This window comes from Carettochelys insculpta, chromosome 4 (genome assembly GCF_033958435.1).
Source record: "Carettochelys insculpta isolate YL-2023 chromosome 4, ASM3395843v1, whole genome shotgun sequence".
NCBI classification, from domain to species: Eukaryota; Metazoa; Chordata; order Testudines; family Carettochelyidae; genus Carettochelys; species Carettochelys insculpta.
The window spans coordinates 32,330,149-32,352,290 of NC_134140.1; the positions used below are offsets into that span (position 1 = coordinate 32,330,149).

At 45.0% G+C, this 22,142-nt stretch overlaps 1 protein-coding gene across 5 annotated transcripts in view; it reads left to right on the forward strand.

Annotated features, from left to right (window-relative positions):
• Window positions 1-632: 632 nt before the first annotated feature.
• The window catches only part of PACRGL (parkin coregulated like), a 34,664-nt gene continuing 13,154 nt past the window's right edge, over window positions 633-22,142 (forward strand). For 2 of the 5 annotated variants that reach the window (XM_074991758.1, XM_074991756.1), the window contains exons 1-6: window positions 633-750; window positions 4,810-4,893; window positions 5,089-5,246; window positions 8,575-8,642; window positions 12,614-12,704; window positions 21,323-21,457. In XM_074991758.1, the coding sequence (XP_074847859.1) occupies window positions 4,842-4,893; window positions 5,089-5,246; window positions 8,575-8,642; window positions 12,614-12,704; window positions 21,323-21,457 (504 nt within the window). In that variant the 5' untranslated portion in view covers window positions 633-750; window positions 4,810-4,841. Of the gene's footprint in view, window positions 751-3,692; window positions 3,713-4,809; window positions 4,894-5,088; window positions 5,247-8,574; window positions 8,643-12,613; window positions 12,705-21,322; window positions 21,458-22,142 lie in introns of those variants that run through there. The other 3 variants (XM_074991757.1, XM_074991760.1, XM_074991759.1) reach the window with 3 other exon arrangements.

Below are 22,142 nucleotides of genomic sequence, written 5' to 3' on the forward strand. Positions count from 1 at the left end.
GGCTTGTCCTTTGGGATCAGAAGAGACCTTATATTTGACAAAATTTGTATAAAATGAGCGTTTGTCATAAAGTTCAGTGTTTTGGTGGTGATACAAGGCCCAGAATGCCTCAGGAAACTGCTTTTATGTCTTAGTGGTAGCCAGCACGGTGGAATAGTTTCCTTTTTTTTTTTTGGTGGTTTGGTTTCTCTTATGGGAGAATAGCCAATAGCTTTATTGCACCTGTTTTAGCCAAAAGAAGCAACTACACATTAAGTGCGTATCCTCGTCTACAAGTGGCTATTCTGGCGCTGAAAGGGAAGCTATTGCCCAGCTCCTGGTGGGAGCTCGTCTTCCTGCTGGTGTGAGGGAAAAAGAGGCGCTTGCTTTGGTTGCCAACGCTTCCGGACCAAGCAGACCGGACACCATTTGTGACAACGTAGAGAGGGCAGCCCCGCTACGGTAGGTACTCCAACTCCTCCGCCCTGCCCCCTACGGGCTAATTGCCGTGAGCCGCGCGGCCGCTCACGCCTACGGCGAGATTCAACATAGAACCTGAGCTAGGAGGATTCTGCGGACTGCCCGTCATCCATTGCGGCTGAGCCCGTCCACATCCGCGCATGCTCCCCAACCTTCCCCGCAGCTTCTCTGAAGGAAATTTGGCCTTTCCGCTGCCCGTAGACCCAGCAGCGATTCCTTAGCAACCGGCTGGAGGACGGAAGGTGTCGCTCTGCTAGAGCAGCGGCACAGCCTCGGCGCGTGGCGGAGCCGGTAAGAATGGCGGCAAGCGACCGGCAGCGGGTCGGGTGGAGCGCTACTCTGAAGGCGAAGTGCCACATATTCTTCTCCCCCAGCAGGCTGTAACCACTGGAGCTAGGGCCGCGCAGCCCTACCTTTCTCCAGACTGGAGGTTCAGGCTCCAGCAATACCTCAAAGCCCCGCTATCCGTCCCCTGCTACCACCCCTTGAGGCTAATTTCTGGATCCTCCAGAGCCCTGCAAATACTCCCACGTACCCAACTCTTGCAGAGCCCTTTAAACACCCCTAGGACCCAACTCTGCATCTGCAACCCGAGCCCCGACCACAAGCCCCATGGAGTTGAACCGCACAACCCCGCTAGAGCCCTGGAGACATCCACATTACCAAATTCGCGTTTCTCCTGATCTCTGACTACACCCCGCCCCCCCAGAGCCTAACAATCTTTTGTAGCTCTGTAGCTCCTCCACATGCAACCCATGCCACATGGTGGGTTTTTTTTTTTGTGTTTTTCCGTGTACATTGCATACCAGCTCGGTCTTCCTGTGTGGCCATATACGTAGAGCTATAATTTCCCTGGAACTGTACAAGAATCAAATAGATGTGTATGGCTCCCACAAAGCCCTACTTACATTCTTGTATATGTCCTTGTTCATTGCCTCATATAGCCCTGTAATGTGCCTCCCATATACCTATAATACTCAAATATGCAGTATAGAGTGCTGTATGCTCATGTTTCCCCACATGCACCATCCACAGACCTTAATCTCTTCATATGTTCCATATACATATAGGACCCTGCTGTGTGCTTGTACAGAATTATAATTTTCAACGTGCCATTATGGTTTCACTCCTAGACATAAACTGCACATGAAACATCCCCTTTTCATCTGATGAATCTCTTGTGGCAATCAGAGGGGAGTCCTTCTATATGACCCACAGCATTACTGCTCCCTCCTCTGCCTCCACCTTGTTTTTCTGTGTTCCTTAACTTCTCAGCTTCCTATTATTAGGTTACTATTTATGAGTAGGGATGAGAGTGTTGTATAGCCTGGGTAGATAGCCCCTATGCTGGTTCCTCCTTTAGATTGCCAGTGTCTGGGGGACGTGAGGAGAGAGTTAGCTAACTTTTTGAGATTACATATTGTTTGCTATTTAGATATGGATCATGCATCTAATTATGTGAACTTCTTGAATACTTTGCTGAGGAAAATATGTTCCACATTTCTCCTGCTGAATATGGTTTCTTGTCCAATTGCTAATTCTGTATTTTAGCAAGAGCAGCATAATTACGGTTGAATATAGATTTTAAATGTTGGTACCAACAACAATATTGAATTGTTTGCCTGACATATACTATAATTTAATCTTCAACTTTTGTTTTAGTATTTGGAACTTTTATAATTTGGACAACATCCAGAAACCAGTTATTCTGGCAGTTGCAGGAATGTGTGAAGTGTGTGTGGTAATAAGAAATTTGGTGATTCTGTAACTTCCTCATGAAAATTTATTATGCAGTAGTACCTCAAGTTATATGAAGGTTGCATTCCTCTGCACCCTCTCATAATTCAAATTTCACGTAAGTTGGGGGGCGACTTTTTTCCCCAGTGGAACGCATGTTCTGCAGCTGGGGAAGCAGTAGGAGCACCTAGAGCTACTTTTGAAAGGTAAGTCCTGGGACTGGGGTTGGGGGGCACTTGGGGAGGGTTCAGGCTGGTGTTGGGTTGGGGGCCATGTGAGTAAGGTGGGGGGTTAAGCCTGGGGTGGGTTAGGGCTGCAATGGTGGCAGGGGGTGGAGTTGAGCTGGGGCTGTGTGGCCCTGTAGGGGGAGAGCAGGATTTTCAATTGCGTTTTAACTTTCAGCAGTGCGAGTTAAATGCAATTCGAAATCGCACCTTTCGAGAGATTACTGTAGAGTAGACCCTTGATTTACATGAGGGTTCAGTTCCCACGAACCCTCCATAACCTGAATTTCACATAAGCAGAAGGTGGCTTTTGTTCTGCAGCTGGGGAAGCAGCAAGAGCACCTGGAGCTCCTTTTGCAAGATAAGTCCGGGGAGGGGGCATTTGGGGAGGGCTAAGCCTGGCAGTGGGCTGGGGCTGTGGGAGGAGGGCAGAGGGGTGGGGAGTGGAGTTGAGCCGGAGCTGTGTCTGGTGGGGGAGAGGGGGGCAGATGGTTGAATGTGGGGGAGCGGTTGAGCCAGAGATATGTGTGGGAGTGGTGAGTCAGGCTGCGGGGGGTTTGAACTGCGGCGGGAGGATGGAGCCAAGTGCAGGGGGTTTTAACTGGGGGCAGTGGGGGGTTGAACTGGAGGCACATGCTGTGTGTTGAACCAGGGTAGGGGGTTGAACTAGAGCTGCATGCAAGGGGTTTGAATTGTTAGGAAGGGATTTGAACTGGGGCCATGTGTGGGGGTGGGTTGAGCCAGAGCTGCAAGCAGATGGTAAGTTGGCCTGGAGGGTTGAACCAAGGCTCGGGGCAGGATCTGAGCCAAAGCCGTGCATGAGGAGTGGGGAACCAGAGCCATGCATGGGTGGTGAGTGGGGCTGCAGGGTGGGGTGAGCCGGGGTTGAACTGGGGCCGGGGGGAGTGGGATTTTGAGTTGCACTTAACTTGCATTAATGTGAGTTAAGCACAACTCGCAATCACGTATTTTGAGGGTTTACTATATACAAAATCAAAGAATTGTATTACATGGAAACGTTATCACTTGTATCTGTAGAATCATTGTCAACTTTATTGTATTACGTGCTTTCATATTTTTAGACGTAAATATGTCCTGTCAATAATTAATGAATTTTATTTAACACTTTCCTGCGCATCTACAGGGCTTTTAAGCAGTATTATAGTGAATCATTTTTTTAAAAATAAACCAGCAATATAGTCATGGCATACCAGTATTCCAAGGTGGGCAGTGAGGGAAGAAAAAACGTGGAGGAGAATCCAAGATGTAAATCAAGAATTGAATTGATTTTGGTAAATGTTTTCCCCTCCCTACCACCCCCAGTACAGAGTGACTCAGTCATTTAAGAACATATACTCTCAGCAATTCCCAGCAGCACCAACTCAATAAATAGAAATTCACTTTGAATTAAATGTTTGTATGTCACCAAATTTCCTTAAATATTTTTGTTAGGAAAAACTCTATCTCTGAAAAAACTTTTAACTCTGATAATGTTAATTCTTGTGTGAGTTGATATTTGAAACAATATATCATTGTTTCAGTAATAATCTGAGTTCTTATCTGAAGTGTTACACTGAGGATTTAATATGTTAAATGATAAATACGTTTTTGTGTTAAAAGAATAGAATATTGTTGTCTACATTGTAACTGCTTAGAAAAACTTTGAATATTTTGTTTAATAGATTAGGCTATGTCTACACTACAGTGATCTTTTTAAAAGAAGTCCTTTCAGAAGATCTCTTTCAAAAGAGTGCAACCACACACAAAAGAGTGATCTGCTTTGTCAAAAGAGAGCATTCACACATCCCCAGCTCTTTCGAAAGACTGGGCCAGGGATTGAAAAATCAGGCAGCCTGGGGGCTGCTTTTTCAGGAAGAATGGTCTGTGGGGCATCTACATACGTTTTCTTTCTAAAGGAGTGCCACATTCTTTCAAAAGTACTTTGAAAGAATGCATTTTGTAGGATCTTTTGAAAGAGCCCCTCCTTTAGAAAAATATTTTGAATGAATATGCTTGTGTAAACACAGCCTATAGGTACGTATTTTGTAATTAGTTTTTTAATGTGTTCTGAATTCAGAAAGTTAATTTTTGAATTTTTGTTCATCTTGGTTTTGGTTTTACTACCATTTTGTGTGTCTGGTTTTCTTCATTTCTACCTTTCTCACTATTTATTGTTCTCTGGTTTTGCTGTCTTTCAATGTCTTTTTAATCGCTCCTGGCACTAACATTCACTTTTTTCCCTTTTTTCCCATCTCTTTTAATGTTTTTTGCTTCCTCCACTGTTTGTATTTATTCACAATCACCATCCCTTCAGAAAACAGCATTGTGTTTCAAGTGCGGCACTAGCAGCAGTGTGAAACTGACTGAACTCAATTTCACTTTGCTGCAGGTGTCACTCTAGCAGAGTGTTAAAGGACAGCAATGCAGGATACAAAGAGATGTGAAGACATCTGTTTGAAAAATGGAGCGGTTGGTACGTACTCTGCACTATTTTGGGTGTTCCGCAATTCATGACTTCTGTGCATTGGTTCGAATTTCGTGCGTTACTTGCACACCACCCAAGAATGTGAGATATGGGCACAACAAAAATCACTGTTAAAGCTCTTAATTTGCTATCAAGTGGGAATGAGAACTTTGTTTCTTAGATTTCTTTCCTTTTTTATTTTAGAAAGTTATGATAAGAGAATGTCATCAGCTTTCCAAATAAAGCCAAAGACTGCAATACAGAAAAACAAGACATCTTCATCTTCATCTAGTTCTCCAGCTCTTGTGTCAAGGCCACAATCCAAGCCTAGTGATAAACTTAACCCTAAAACTATTGATCCGGTATGTAGAATCACTATTTGTAAATATTTTCTTTTCCCCACCCCTAAAAACATCTATACTTCTTTACCAATGTAAATGAGTAGGGTCAAACAGAAAGTGAGAGCACCACCAAAATTATGGCACTCAGGACAGTATAAATCTTTGAGTACAGAAGATTTATGTTTTTCTAGGGTTTTTCTTATTTTATATTGTCCTGTATTTTCCAGAACATAAAATTGTTCAAAAATAAGTTGCAAGCCCTTTAGGCAACACAGGCTCAATTTGATGTGAAAGTTAACATGTCTTGTTTCACTAGCTGGAAAAACAAAAGACACTGGAAATTTTACTGTTTTTTACTAGAGTGTTGATTTCAAATGTTGCTAACAAAACTGATAACTAGTTTGCTGATCTACAGCAAATCTCTACCAAATGGGTTTGTCAAAATTGGCTGGAAATAATTGTCAAATTTTGATACTGCATTCTTTTCAGTTAATGTTCCTGAAGAAAGAGGTTGCCAGTTCTGAATGTACAAATAGTTGGAGCATTTTCCTACAGCTAAATATAAAAAGTGTACATCTAGAAACAAAGTGTGTAGACATACTGAGAGGATGAGTGACTCTAATCCTGGGATTCATTGACTCCTCAAAAGATTTTAGGGTCATGGTGGATAATTAGCTCAACATGAGCTTACAGAGGAGCTGTTGCCAAAGGTCTAATCCAGTCCTTGGATGCACGCACACAGAAATTTTTTGCCTCTGTATTAGCAGTGATGTTGTTACTGAAGAAATGTTTTGTCCAGTCCATGTGTCTGAGAGTCAGTACTGTAAGAAATTGTAGAGGTTGCAGGAAGAGACATGAGAATAATTAAAGGGTTAGAAAAATATGTGTTGCATTAGTAGGCTAAAGGAGCTCAATCTATTCAACTTAACCAAGAGAAGGTTAAAAGGTGACTTGATCATAGTGCAGGGGTGGATAATAGAAAAGCAGTAGCTCACTACCATCACTATATTTACCTGGACATCCGCAGCTGTGCAGCGACTGTGGCTTTTGTTGTCTGCAGATCACTGTTCATGTTCAATGGGAGTGGCCAGAAGCAGCACAGACTGACACACCACTCTCCCTGTCCCCCCGGCTTCCACTGGCTGTGAACAGCAATCCACAGCCAATGAGAGCTGTGATTGTCTAATACCTTTGGAGGCGCAGGTAAATATACAGGTGGGGGCCTGCCAGAGGCTAACCATGGCAGACTGGATCCAGACCATGGGCCAGTATTTGCCCACCCTATCAAAGTGTACCTACGTGGGGAACAAATATTTAATAATGGGCTCATCAATCTAGTTGAAAAAAGATATAATTATTCAACAGCTGAAAGTTGAAGCCTGAGAAATACAGTCTGGAAATAAATGGAAATTACTGGTGACATTAACTAACTGTTGGACAGTTAGCCAAGATTCATTTTGAATTCTATCACCACCAATTTTTAAATCACGATTAGATTTTTTTCATCCCTGAAAGCTGTGCTCTAGGAATCACTATGGGGAAGTTCTTCAAAAAATTTAGAGGTTACATTTTTTCACCTTAAAACAAAAAAGTAGTGCCAGTGCGTTAAGATCCTTTTCTTTATTGAACTGCCAGGATTAGACTGACAAAATAAGTGTATAAAATACCTATGACTGTTGCTGTTAAAACCCTCATGGATCTGAGGTGGAATGACCTAGAAAGAATAGGCAAACATTGTGCACATCAACATCGTTTTCAAGACTATCTCCTTTCTTATTTGAGGATAGCTGAAGAAAACATTTCTTACCAAAATAGGAATAACTGTTGGAGACTCTTCACTTGATTTGTGAATTGAAGCTTCAATTTTGTTATTAATCATCCCGTATCTCTAGCATCCTTAATCATGTTATTAATCACCCAGTATCCTTACCACTTTCACAAGGATATTTGACAACAACCTCTCTATTTTTAGGATTGGTTTTACTCTGTAAAAAATTTGTTTTCTCTGTTTTTTCTTAAAGGAAAAAAATAACACACACACAACCCTGGAAGCAAAAGGGTTTTCAACATAATCTAGCTATCACTCCCTTTAATAGGAGTTGGGCCTAGCCTCATATATGATGATCATCTGCTTCCAAACTGAGGCAGAGATCAAGTGATAGCTGGAAGATCACCTAGTACTCATAAAAAACAGCAAATAAATCAGTTGCTTGTGACAGTTCTCAAGAGAAGAAAGGGACAGTCGTATCCCCATTTTGCTAGTAGGGAAATGAGACTCAGAGAAAGGCTTTTGTTTTTTTTTAAAGTGTCTACTAATTTTGGATGTTCAGTCTGAGATTCCTAGGACTTGATAATTTCAGAGTATTTAGCTTATATAGCACTCTATGATCAAAACACAACTTCTATGGAGTTTAGCTCCAACTGTGAGTGTACAGCATTCTAGGGTCTCAGGCTATGCAAACACAATCCACAAACACCTAGGAGAAATTTTGCCTTAAGTGCTTGGTTAATGTCATCATGTAGGAACTCTCAGGAAGAGGCAGGAATAGAATCCATTTCTTTATGGTAGTATTCTACCGTCTTAACCATGAGACAGCATTTTATCCTCTTCGAAATGTCTGTATCCTTCATTACACAGGTTTCAGTTTCTGGGAAAAGAAAAGAAAAGAAAAAAATAGGTCCTGCTTCCAGCCTCTTTCACTGTACAACATTATTTCATTTCCAGAGCAAGTCCACTGTGTGCACTCAGTGGGGCTGGGGTTCTGTGGATAAAAACTATATCACAACACATGCAGTAGGCGGCCAAATTATGGCTGCACAGCCTTTCCTCCTCAGTGACTCCAAGTATCCGTGCCAAGCTAGTCTGTCTCCTCTCTGACCACTCTTCCAGTCCTCACTGACTATCAAACTTCTTGTCTCAGTATCCACATAGTCATTCAAGTCAGGCTTCATGCTGTCTGTCTACTAGCAGAAGAATCGGAGAGTCCAGGAGCCATGCTGTCCCCGTACTTGCATGAAGAGACTCCCATTCCACCTCCCTCCTGCTATGGGGCCACTTGCATGAGAAAGTAGAAAAAATGGGATGGGAAATGAAAAATTCACCCACGATGAGCATATTATTTACTTTAACCAAATAGTAGTAACATACCGCTGTGAGGTTATCCTTATTTAATTAGATGTTGGAATTCTTTTCCCATCCCATCTCTGTAGTATCTTTACAATTATTTTTTGATCACAAGATTGTTTGCCATATTTCTCCCTATACTGCAATACAAAAGTGCATTTATAATGCTTATGATTGAAATATGATAATGAGTAACTAATGTATTTTATTTTTTTGTCCACTCAGTTTGGGGATCATTCAAGAGCTCCTTCTGCATTTTCTGCCATTTACTCTAAAGGTGGTATACCTTGCAGGTAATGAATTTTAAAAAACAATCTATTGGTGGACATGCTACAATATAATGGTCCTCCCTTCCAGACCCCTTCCTTTCCATTTTGTGAGAAGCAAATTCCAGGCACAGCCAAACCCTTACCTTGTTTTAAGGTATGATAAGAGGAAGCTGCCTCGTCCAAGTACACTAAGCACCACGTTTGGGGATCATTGTTGAGGATCTCTTCCTAACGTAATGGACAATGTTTAAACCATGGTGAGGCCATCAGTGAAATCATTAACACTAAATATAACTAATACCAAGGGAACTAACTCTATCTTAAACCCTTGTACTCCAAGTGTAGCATAGGTCATTTACAAGTCACATCCACTTCACACTGTTGCAGGACAAAACTTCTAGCTGACTCCAGGAGTACCTGGGTTGTTGTCCTTCAATATCAGCAGACCTTTTCCTTGTGGGTTCTATTTGTGAGCTTGATGGACTATGCGGGATGCTGATTTTCTGAGATTGTGCCCTAGCCATCCCACACTTTATTTGCTTGATTTGAATATCGGGTGGTTCTTGTCCTGCTCTGTGCCAAAGTTTCTCACTTGTGACAGTCTTGCCGTTTGATGTGAAGGATGTACCTCAGGCATCTGTTTATCAATGTCTGTAGCTTGTGATTTGAAGACTTTTTAGTACACCAGGTCTCCCATGTATACAAGAGCACACTGTTTACATTTGTGTTAAAGATCTGCAGTTTCATCTCCAAAGATGATATTTGTGAGCTCCATGTGGTATGAAGAGTCTTGAACGCAGCTGTTACTTTCCCTATCCTAGCATTGATATCCTTGTCTGCTTCTCCATCTCTGCCCATAATACTCCCCAAGTCGGTGAACTGCTCCATATCTTCCAGGTCATCCCCTCCTAGTGTTGTGGTGGTGATGTTGGTCTGGTTGATCTTCATTGTCTTGGTCTTTCCTGTGTTAACGCTGAATCCACTCATTGACGCAGTTTTGTCTAGTGTTGCAACCTTTTTCTCTGTGCTTTCAGCCTCCATGCTGGTTTGTAAGGAGGACAACATCATAAGCAAAATTAATGTCCTCTAGCTGTTTGAAACGTGGACACTGAATGCCCCCATTGATTGCCCTCTGTTGTCCTGCTAATAATCCTGTCTGTTGTGATCAAGAACAGCAAAGGTGACAATAGGCATCCTTGTCACACTCCTGAGATTATGCTGAAGGAATCTGTGAAGACGCCATTGTGAACAATGTGGCATGTTGAGCATTCTTAGGTTGAATGGATCAGGCTGAATAATTATTTTGGATGGGGAGCCACGGTGTCACAGCAGTTTCCACAAAGTGTCTCTACCAATGCTGTTGAAGGCTTTTTTGAAGTCTGAGAAGGTTATGTATGGGGGGGAAGTTCCACTCAAGCAGCTGTTCTGTGATCACTCTGAGTGCTACTATTTGGTCAGTACAAGCACTCTCATTTCGGAAGCTGGCCTGTCGATCCCTGAGCTGTCTACCAACTTCTGTCTTCATTCTCTCCAAGAGAATCCTAGTGAACACTTTTACTGGAATAGACAGTAATGTCTCTCCAGTTCTTGCATTCCTTAAGGTTGCCTTTCTGTGGAAGCTTGATGAGGTAGCCATGTTTACAGTCTTGTGGGATCTCCTCAGTGTCCCAAATTTTCCTGAATAGATTTTACATCATGTTGACTGATTTCTCACTTACCTGCCTGGATTGCTTATGTAGGGATATTGTCTGGTGCTTTTCCACTCTTGAGATGGGCAGTGGCTTTTCTGTTTTCTTGTTTTGTAGGTCTGTTGCTGTTAATTTGTAGAGGTATATTTGCAGGTAGTAACTCCAGAGGTTCCATGTGAGCAGGGTGGTTCAGTAGCGCTTCAAAGTATTCCTTCCATCGACTGGGCTGCTCACTTGGCTTTGTTAGCTCACACCCCTCCATATCGTGCACTGGCTGATTCGCTGTATGCCGTCACCCAGCAAGCTTCTGTGTGATGTCATACAGCTCTTTCAAATTTTTTTTCCCTCAGATTGTTCTGCTTGTTGTGGAAGGTTTTCCACAAAGTTGTTCGTGTCCCATTGTACAGCCTTTTTAGCTTCTGTTTTTACTTCTCTGAATACAGTCTCTGAGCTTCTGCCTTTGCTGCCCTTGTTTTGCTGTTGATGACTGCTGCATTTCTGTCCTTTCATTCTTTCACTTTTCTTGGAGTTTCTGCTGTGATCCATTCTTTGTGACACCTTGTCCTCTTTCCCAGTGTTTTTTTGCAAGTCTCTTTCCAGTCTGTTCCCAAATTTGTTCCACGGTAGCATTTTCTGGGATGAGTTTTGTCAAAAGTGCATATCTGTTGGACAGCTCCACTTGGAAACTGTCTCTTCTCTCTAAATCCTTCAGCTGCTCCATGTTGAATCTCCATCCGGGCTTGGTTGTTTTTGTACTGTACCTCTTTGAGCTTAAACCTGAGTTTTCTCATGACCAAATGGTGGTCTACACAAGCCTTGGGAGGAGTTGGTAACCCACCTGGATTGAGCATTGCAAGACTGCCCTGCACATGATCCTTCTCTCACCCAGGACAACCACACAGTTTGCAGTTTGGTACATGATGTTTGGACTATGTATCAAGCGGGGAAGACAGCACAGATGGCAGCAGAGATGAAACAGTACAAGGTTGCAGTTTTGGGCTTGTGTAAGACAAGATGGACGCAATCTGGGCAGCTACATCTGGCAACAGGTGAAACCCTCATCTACTCAGGACATGAAGAAGAGGGCACACCACAGACAGAAGGCATCTGGTGCTTTAATGGAGTGGACAGCAATGTCATCGCACATCGTCACAGCCAGATTCTACACCAAAGTGCAAAAGGTACTGATTGTGCAACATTATGCACCAACCAATGAAGCAGCGAGGAATGTAAAACAAAAAGTGTTCTGAATCAGAAATCAAAGGATATCTTGATTTTGATGGGCGACTTCAATGCAAAAATGGAAGCATAAATAGAGGCAGAGAATGAACTATGGGAAAAGAAAGCCTAGGCAACGTGAATGAAAATGGAGAATGTTTCAGTGACTTTTGTTCCTTCAATGGATTGGCAATAAGTGGTAGTGTTTTTCTGCACAAAAGGATCTATAAAGTCACTTTGGTTTCACCGGACTACCAGTCAGAAAACCAGATTGATCACATCTATATCAGCAGTTCTTTCAGAAGATCGATGCAGGACATGTGCTCTAGAAGGGGAGCAGAAGAGCTAACTATATACAACTAGAAAAAAGCTACTAACATTGTGAGGTTAAGGACCTCTCAGAGCTTTGACTTTATCCACAGGCAGTAAGAAGGATCTGAGGTGGGTTAATGTTGTGCCGTCTCATATAGTCTGGAGGAGCTATGAGCAAGAGTTGAGTGCTGCCTCTGGCAAAATTCTCCGGCTCTGGTGGCCTGAGTGCACATATGTAAGTAGCATACATGACTGCATCTATTCAAAGAAGAACCAGTTAGATATAGCATAAATACAAATTGACTTTACTGATCTTTTAGTTAAATAACGTTGATGTTTGATCTTTTAAGTGTCCCTATAGACAGAATCCTTGTTTTGATACTGGTTCACTAAGAAGAAAAAGAGTCTTTGTTGAGAAATAAGGAGAATATGATATAATTATATACAACTATTTTATTTTTATCTGTCTAAGTATCAAGCTCTCAATCTGTGTTGCTGAAGGAGGAATTTAGATGTTGACTTTTCAGAAGCTGTTGTTTTGATACATACAATCATAGAATCCTAGGGCTGGAATTACATCTGTAGCAGTCTGCACCTTCCTCTGGTGAAGGCATTGAATTTTAGGGTGGGTGGGTGGGTGGGTGTGTGCGTGCGTCTTTATAGTGCTCTTTTTGTAAAACATTTGGGGTTCTTTTTCTATAAACAGCATGTAAAGAAATTGACTTATGTGCTGTTAATTTCTCCATAGTAGTTACTAACTTTTATTTTACCTGATAGGTTGGTTCATGGCTCAGTAAAACACAAATTGCAATGGGAATGTCTTCCTGAAACTCTTCCATTTGATCCTCTTCTTATTACTTTAGCTGAGGTAAGATTGCTTTGCTTAAATAATCATGAAATAATAATGCTTTTTTGCTCAAAAATTGAATATACATACATAATTCAAAGAGGTGGGTAACTGAATTTGATAACTAGTGTTGTTATAACAAACCTTCATGCAAAACTCTTTCTTGTGCCCTCACCACTCAGAGTCCAATGGTCAGTCCTTTCAGGGTCCTAAGACTCTCCTTGCCATCACCATTGTTATTCTCCTTCTCCCCTGGTTCCCCCACCTCCAAGAAAGAGGAAAAAAAAAGTGAGACTGACTTCCCTTTTGTAAAGTTTCTGTCTTCCCTGTCAAGTGGCTCTGAGTTCCTCCTTAGGTGATCTGGTGACAGGTTTCAGACTTGGCTAAGAAAGCTAGTTCCACTAGGTAGCGGCTAGTTTCTTGTCTTAGATTGTTTCCATGTGAATGGGAGACTATCCAGCTTAAGATCTTTTGATTTCATTGCCTTTTAGCCCTTTACCAACATCTCTGGGATCCTCATTCCAAGATGGAGGTAAAAGACAACAATGAGGACACTCAAACTGTCATTTACAAGACAAAATGGAGTTTTGATATAGACATACATGAATACATCACATCTTCACCTGTGAAGGTGCAAGAAATAAGTTTTAGTAGCATCAGAAGCCATTTTCTCTCCATCCCTTGGCTTTGGATCAACTTGTTTTGCTCTTCATCTTCTTCCGAGTTCTCTCTTCTTGCATTCTCTCTGCTACAATAATTAGGAAAGGGAGAGGGAAAGGAGGATGAGGCACCTAATGACTGCTGAATAGCAGCTGGAACTTAAAATGCTAATGGCTAGAGGGAAAACTTCAGGTAATACATAACCTTTCCAATCCAATAGGAAAGGAGAAGGAAAGAGAGCAGCTGTTCGTTCCCCTCCAGCCCCTCTGCAAACTTCACATGAGTAGGATTCTGTCAGAGGGTGAATCAGGAATAGAAAGGACTATTACACTACAGTGCTTTTCATGCATCTGGAAAGTTATTGCTTTCCTTCCTATCAATTTAAGAACAAAGAATAAATATAAAAGCTAAATGTTTCTGGAGGTGCAGGGGAAAGTAGTTAATAATAATGGTGTTCAGTTGTCCTTATAATTCAAAGATAACATCCCCTTGAATTTGTTTGTTTGTTCTATCTGTACATAAACTTGGAAAGACAGGGATTTACTAGTTCTTATTTGGAAGATTTTCTTCACAGTTATAAAGGGGAGAAAACTTAAATTGTGTACAATTTTAATCTGTCACGGGAGCTATAGTAATACAGAAAATATGCCAGATATAGCCTATATGCCAGTAGTTTGAGTGTGATTTAGAGTTTTAGATTCTGTTTTTTATATACAACACATCGTATATCACACTGACAGTAATACTTTTATGCAATTCATTTAACATTTCCTTTTGGCCTTATACGGGCCCAACAAATGTTTGTCCTAATAATGTTTTCTAAAGAACTGGAGAAGTTAAATATAGCTGTTTATAACAGTTGTGCTAATTTACTGTTCTATTTGAACAGTTTTTTACCTTCATATTATTTTAAATTGCTCTTGGAGACTTAGGGAATTGGAACTCTGATGAGTTACCAGCAATAATTTAAGAGAATAAATATTTTGAAAGTGAGCAAGCTTTTAATAAACCATAGATGTACTGCAAAATGTCATTGCCAAGATAAACTGCATCATTTGTGTGAAACAGGCTTTGAATTGAGGGGAAAAGCTCAGGCAAAACGTGTATTTTTCTGTTTTATTTTGACAAGTCACTATCTGTTTCTGTTGATACCAAATAGTAGCAATATATATTTTTGAACCCTTAACAAGATGTAGATCACCAGTTGGAGTGAGGGGGTAGATGGGAATGATAGCTTCCAAGAAGCTAGTGTAATCAATTTCCATTCCACAATGATAAACACAATATATACAAGGTATAATTTGAAGGTGGTCAACCAGTTTGAGCATCTGGACATTTTTTAAAATCTTTCCTCTAATTTAGATTATGCAAAAGAGTAATGGAAAGTTGTAGAATATAAAAGAACCAAAGGGATCTGAAAATTTTGCTGTTTCATAATACTTATTTTACCAGGAGCAGCCACTATAATTAAACTTGCATAAGGATTTCCATTCAAATTTTGGTGCTGTTACTACCTTGCAACACTTTCATTCTTAAATCCTGAAATATTTCAGTCTATGCCTCCCCACTGATAAATTTTCCAAAATACTGAGTAAAACATTTCTGCTGCCTTGAAATACAGGAAAAGTAAGGGAAATACTTTTTATATCTCAAAAAAATTCTTGCAATTTTACTTTATCTAGCCCTACTGCTGAAGTAATTGGCTCTAGTAAGTTAATCTCCATTGAGAGTTCTGGTGAAATTTAGGTTTAATTTGACATTGAAATATCACATCTTGGCCTTGCACAATAGAATGAGTACGGATTTGTTCACAATTTTTTATCAGGGTTTGAGCAAACTTTAGATTGCCCTTGTGGCTCACCTGTATGCGTAGTAAAAAATTCGTAAACAACTGCAGTGGCTGAGGCTCTTGCATGAATGATTTTGTAAGGTGGGCAGCAAGGGGGATTCTATTGTAACTCTTAATTATATGTGGCTAGGGTCCTGCCAAGTTAATGGTTGAAAAAACATGTCATTCACTGTGAAATCTCATCTTCCCTCATGAGATACAAATATTGTAGAGGAGGTACAGGGCTGGAGGGGCACTAGGCAGGGCTCCTGCAGTTGGTTGGGCCCCAACTGCTACTCCCAGCCCAGGGTAGGGAAGAGCAGGACTTTCTTTTCCTCTACAGGGGGTGGTCTCGGAGCTGGGTCAGACTCACTTCCAGAAACCTCTGCCCCGATCCTGTAATCCCCTACTCTGTTTCTGGCAGTGCCATTGGCTTTAGAGCTTGGCGCCCAGTCAGCAGCCAGTGTGGCCCACATTGGAAAGTCATGCCCCTGCCAGCAGCAGTGTAGAAGTAAGGGTGGCAATCCCACAACCCCACTACAATTTCCTTGAAACGCTCTGTGATCAAATTGGGATCCCCACAGTTACCACACCCTGAAATTCCAGATGTTTACATCAGAAACTCTGAAACTGTTTCAAAAATCCTATGATGGTGGAATTGAACAAAATGGGCCATAAATGTGGTAGGGTCCTAGGTATGGCCTTCTGGTGTGAAGAGAAGTCCTTTGGCATATTGGCCAAAATAGCTCATCCAGAGCTTAATTTGGATCTCAGAGCGGTAGCTCCTGTAACGGAATCCTTTAACGCTTTTGAGGTTTTAGAGATTCTGCTGTTAATCACCAGTTTCCTGTGTATAAATAAATTCAGGTCCAACTGAACTATGCTCTTCTGAATATGCATTGAACGTTCTCTTCAGTGAATTAATTTTATTTATTGGAAATGGGGCCTGGAAAACCAAAATTAATCACAGTCAGTACTCAGCAAGAGAAACTAGTAGAAAGCATGCTTAGTTTTATCCTTGCCTTCTGTGCTTAGTATCAGTCACTGTATTACTTTGTCTGGTCTTATCGTTTCCTATTTTCCTAATATTTGCCAGGGGGTTTGTCTCTAAAGACATTCCAAGAATCTCAACAAACTTAAATTTAGGGCTTGTCTACAATTGAAATTTTATAGCAGCACAGCTCCAGTACAGAAGCAGTCTACTGCAACTGGAGGGATTCTCCCGACAGTGGAGTTACCCATCACCAGTGCAGACATAAGGCTACATCTACACTACACCAGAAGATAGACCTGCTCAAGGCTGACCTTCCAGGGTTCAATTTTGTGTGTTTAGTATGGACGCGTAAAATTGACCTCTCGGGGTCACAGTTGACCTCTCAGGGATCTCAGTCAACCTCTGTACTCCTTGCAAAACTCGAGGAGTAGTGAGGGTCAATGAGAGAAACTCTCCTGTCGACCTTCCCCTCTATAGACAGACAAGTTAGCTGAGCACACATACGTCAATTTTTAGCTACAAAATTGTTGCAGTTAGAATTGTGTATGTGTGGTTGACTTTCTTAGTCTAGTGTAGACATAGCATCAGGTTGGCAGTAGGTTTATGGAAGAATTAGTAGGGTGGATCTTTAACACCCTTGAGCAACGTAGGTGTGTGGACCCAAGTTTTTAGTGTAGATCAGTCCTTAGAGTCGTATATCAGACATCCTAGGCTGAATACATACTAGGTTGAGATGCTTTTGAAAGAAAAACATGATCTGTTAATTGAAAAAGTGGCTGTATGTCTGAAATCTGATTTGTTCTGTATGGGTATGTCTACACGACAAAGAAATTTCAAAAGGGGGAACATCGAAAAACAAAATCAAAATAAGGGATTTCGAAATAGCACGGCTACACACACAAAATGGATCACTGTACCGATCCCCTAGTTCGAAAGAACACCCTCCCTTTTTCGAAAGAGAGCATCCACACAGGAACGCGGGCTCTTTCGAAATAAGCAGCTAGGAAACATCACACACGGCGTCACATGGCTGACAAGCCCATCCGGGTCACACAGCCAGCAGCGCCCTTAAAGGGCCCTTCCCAAACACATCCACCCTGCACACACACAGCCCAGCAGAGCAGTACACAGCACTGCGTGGACCGTGCACCAACAACTGAGAGGAGAATGGAACAGCAGCAGCTGCCAGAGGCCGATGCTGCCACCCTCACCGGGACCGAGGTGGTCATCGCCATCCTGGGCGTGGTGAATGTCCTGGAGCCCACCTTTCCCCCACAAGGGTCCTGCAGGCCCTTGCAATGGAGCAACTGCCGCTCTCCATCCCCCATCCCCCACGGCGCCTCTGGAGCCACTCCAGCAGTGGGGACTGGTGGGACAGGCTGGTACTGGGCCAGTGGGATGACGAAAGGTGGCTCACAAACTTCAGGATGATGAAGGAGACATTCATGGAGCTGTGTCAGTGGCTCACACCCACCCTGCAGCATGTGGACACCTGCATGCGGTCCACCCCCCTCCCACTCGAGAAGCATGTGGGGATCGCCCTCTGGAAGCTGGCCACTCCGGACAGCCATTGTTCAGTGGGGCACCAATTTGGGGTGGGCAAGGCCACCGTGGGAGCTGTCCTCTTGGAGGTAAGTCAGACAAGGGCCCCACACCCTCCCCAGGAAGGGGCAGGGGGCCCCCGGGTGGGGGGCCGGCAGGGGATAGGTAGAAGGGGGCTTCAGGGTGGGGGGTCTGCAGGGGCAGTGGGGCACCCGATGCGCAGGCCCACATGTCGGTGCCCCCCCTACAGGTGGTCCAGGCCATCAACCGCCTCCTCCTGCGGAGGGTCGTCCGCCTCGGCAAGCTGAATGATGCCATGGTGGGATTCGCAGCCCTCAGATTCCTGAACTGCTTTGGCTCACTCGATGGCATGCACATAGCTATCCACACCCCAGACGATAGTGCAGGATGCCATATAAACCACAAGGGGTACCACTCGGTGGTGCTCCAAGTGCTCGTTGATGCCCAGGGCCAGTTTAGTGACATATGCGTTGGCTGGTCTGGTCGAGCCCATGATGCCTGGGTATTCCGCAACTCCTGGCTGGGGCGGTGAATGGAGGAGGGCATCTACATCCCTGCCTGGGAGCTCCCTGTGGTGGACACAACAATGCCACCCTGTATAGTGGCCGATGGGGCGTACCCATTACAGCTGTGGCTGATGCGCCTCTACACTGGGCACACCACCGCCAGCAGGACGTTTTTAACGACCCCTTGAACCAGGCCCGCAACAGTGTTGAGCGGACCTTCGGACGCCTCAAGGGGCATTTCTGATGCCTCAATGCGCGCGGCTGGACATCAGCCTGCCCAACATCCCTGCGGTGGTTGCAGCCTGTTGCACTCTTCACGGTTTGGTGGAGGGAAAGCAGGAGCATTACATGCTTGCATGGGCTGCGGACCGCTGCCCTGGCTATGAGCAGCCGCCCGTGGCCCCGTGCTGCCAGGCACAGCGTGAAGAGATTAGGGTCCGGGAAGCACTCCAGGAGGCCTTTGAGTGGGAGCCATGCTGACCTCCACCTGGCACATAGCTCACACCCACCCTGCAGCATGGCTCCCCCCACACACAGGGGACACTGGGGTGCACGAAAGGGATTATTAAGTGGGGACTAATTATATATAAACAAACGACTGTTGAGCAATGGCATGGGGTCTTCCTATTGGGGCTAAATATGGGGGGAACAGGGAGAGAACTATATACTGTGCCGGAGCCAGAGGCATGGGCAGGCCTAGTCCCCTACAGGGGTGGAGGGGTGAGATCCCCAGTGGGTACGGGTGTCCCTGCCGCCCCTGGTGCGGGGGGCCCCGTCGGGGCTGGGAGGGGGCTGGAAGAACAGGGAGATAGGGTTGGCCAGGGGCTGAAGAATGGGGTGGGCTGGGTGAGGTGGGGAGGGGATCCCCCTCCTGGCTGGCACTGGTGATCTACTAGTGGGCCAGGGCAAGACAGGTGGATGGGCTGAGGGTGGGTGGGCTGAGGGTGGTGTGTTCGGGGGCGGCAGTGCGAACGGGTCCAGGGGCAGCGTGGGGACAGGTTCGGGGCAGTTGGGGGGGCTGGCTGGGGGGCCAGCTGTTGGAGGGCTGTGGCCCCCTCCCCGTAGGTCCCTCTCCCCCTATATGAGCAGCCACTCATGGAGAACGGCGGTCTGCTCCTGAATGGCTGCGCTGTGGGCCTCCGCCGCCTCCTGGGGGTTGTAGTGCTGCTGGCTTCAGGCCCTCTGGGTCTGACCAGGCGGCAGCCGGGGTGATGGGGATGAGGGCTCTCCGGCTCTGTTGGATGGTGGCGTGGGTGTGGTCCGGCTCTCAGAGGACGATGCTGTGGAGACACAAGGGGAGAGCAGCCACCCATCAGTGCTGTCACCCGGGCCCGGGGGTTCCATCTGGGCCATCCCCCGAGGTGGTGTCTCCACTGCCGACCCCGCCCTTGGGGCTCCTGTGTGCCTGCTGGGCCCTTGACTTTGGGGCTATTGCTGGCTGCGGCCTGGCCCTTGCATCCCTCCCTGGTTGGGCAGGCTAGGGTGCTGTCCATGGGTGCAGGTGCTGGATGGCGCCGTGCTTGGGTCTGGGACGAGGCAGGGGACCGTGGGATAGGTCTCCCCACCCAGGCCACCCGATCCACCTGTCACCTACCTGGGACTCTGGAGGAGAGGTCTGGGGACACCGGCCTTGAGGGCACCTGGCTGGAGGTACTGGAGCTGACTGCAATGACTAATGGGCCCACCTCCTCTGAGTTGCTCCCGGCCCCCGCAGGTGTGGTCTGGCTGGAGGGTCCCAGCTGCTCCGGTGGGTCTGTCTCCTGGTCGGTGTCAGGCCCGCACGTGTCCACCACCACCGAAGGCTCTGGGACATCCTTCAGGCCGAGAAGCTCTTGCAGTGCCCGGTAGTGTGGGCACCTCGGGCCGGCCCCGGCCTCCAATCGGCTGTGGGCATCCTTGGCCCGGCTGTAGGCCTGCCTGAGCTCCTTTACTTTGGAGCAGACCTGAGCAGCCTTGCGCTGAGGGTGTCCCTGCTTCCACAGCCCCAGGGACAGCCGCTCAAAGGCAGCTGTGTTGCGGGGCCTCCCTGTGCTTTGGAGCAGCACCTCCTCCTCCTCCCAGAGGCCGAGGAGGTCTTTTACCTTGGCCTCCGTCCAGGATGGGCCCCTCCTTTTCTGGCCCTAGCTCTCTTCTGGCGACCCCTCGGCGGGGACGAGGGGGCCTCCTGGGGTGCTCCAGAGTGCAGGGGGCTCGCCATCCTGCTGATGGGCTTGGTGGCCTATCGGTCTGGCTGCTGGAGCGTGTATAGGGCTGAGCTCGTGCTTCTCTAGCCCTGTGCGTGCTGTCAGCTTCCTGTACGGGGTTTCCAGAGCTGTGCAGCTTTAAGGGGCTGGCCCAGGGGCCATAGAGCCCCCCCGGGGCTTGCTAGCACATCTCCTGCGCTCCCTGGAGCTGCTGCCATGGCGAACCCGCAATTTTGAAATTGCAGGCCTGGAGCGTCTACACATGCACTATTTCAAAATTTTATTTCAAAAGGTGCTGCTCTTCCCAATCCCGGATGGGAAGAGCGGTTTCGAAATTCGGGCCCGTTTTCACCAAAAATTTCAAAAGAGGCTGTTGGGCGTGTAGACACTCCGCAGCCTCTTTTGAAATTGGGCCTACTTTAGAAATTAATTTTGAAATTCAGTGCTAATGTAGACGCACACGATGAGAATGAGGTGCTGTAGCTCCTGTGGTTCGGGGTATCTCAAACCTGCACATTTGTATGGCTTTAAGGTGTCAGTCTTGTATCACATTCTGTTTTCCTTGAAGGTAGGGAAATCCCCTTACAGATGTCATTTATTTTCTGTTCATGGGGTGATGGAGAAATGAGTTTGGGAAGATGAAATGAAGATAAAGTAGTAAAACTGTGGATGAAAATGACTATATTAAAGAAGTAAAATATTCTTTCACATATCAGGGAAAGAGAAAACAGAATATTTAGTGAGCAGTGAGATGCTCAATGAATCCACATGGTGGAGTAAGTGTGTTTTAAAGGCTGCAATAAAACATATGCAATGTATTGCTGCTAGAGGGTACCTTTTGGTATATTAATGTTGTGTTAAAAGCTATGTATTAAGAAAACATTTTCCATGTATTTGAAAAACAGGGTCTAAGAGAGACAAAACACCCATATACATTTGTATCAAGGGAGGGCTTTAAGGAATTACTCTTGGTTGAAGGTGCTACGGAAAAAGCAATTCCTTTATTGCCTCGCTTAGCTCCAGTGTTAAAGGCTGCTCTGGTATGTTTCTTTTATATATTATATGCTTGTTTGTTTTTCTCACAAAGATGAAGTCTAAAGAAAAAGTCACTCTTCGATAAGTGTTGCAGATGAGAAATGCCCAAGTCTTGGGATGGCAATAGTAACCCATGAGAAGTGGGGCAGCCCTCATATGTCTCTTTAGGGTCTGAAAGTATGTCTGCATTGTAGTGTAAGCTCATGCTTGAGCCCAGGCTCAAGGGTAACTCCCTTTATATCTACCCTGCAGTTATGCTAGTCTAGGGCTCAGTCCCAGGACCTTGCTTGTAGGGTCTGAGGCCTATTTATTTGCAGTGTAGCTGCGACCTCACTTGATTTAGGTCCAGGGAGTCATCAGAAGTGTCCCACAATTCTATGGGATAACCTCCTTAGTCCTCTCTGTCCCAGTCTGCACTCTAATAAAAACAGAAGCTCATCCCCACCTGTCCCCTTGGCAAATGGCCACAGGTCAGGCTAATGTTAACCCACTCTGTTCTGAGGATGAAGCTGCAAGCACATTATCAGAAAGCTGCCTTGATGTGCAGTGGAGAGTGACCCAGTTAAGCCTCTTGCAAAGTGGGCTGCTTCCTGATAACATGCAGGATGTGCAATAAAATTTTCCTACAAGTTATCAGAGGCCTAAGGCTAGAGTGCCCATATTTTTAGTGGGAGGAGGGGTGCACTACAG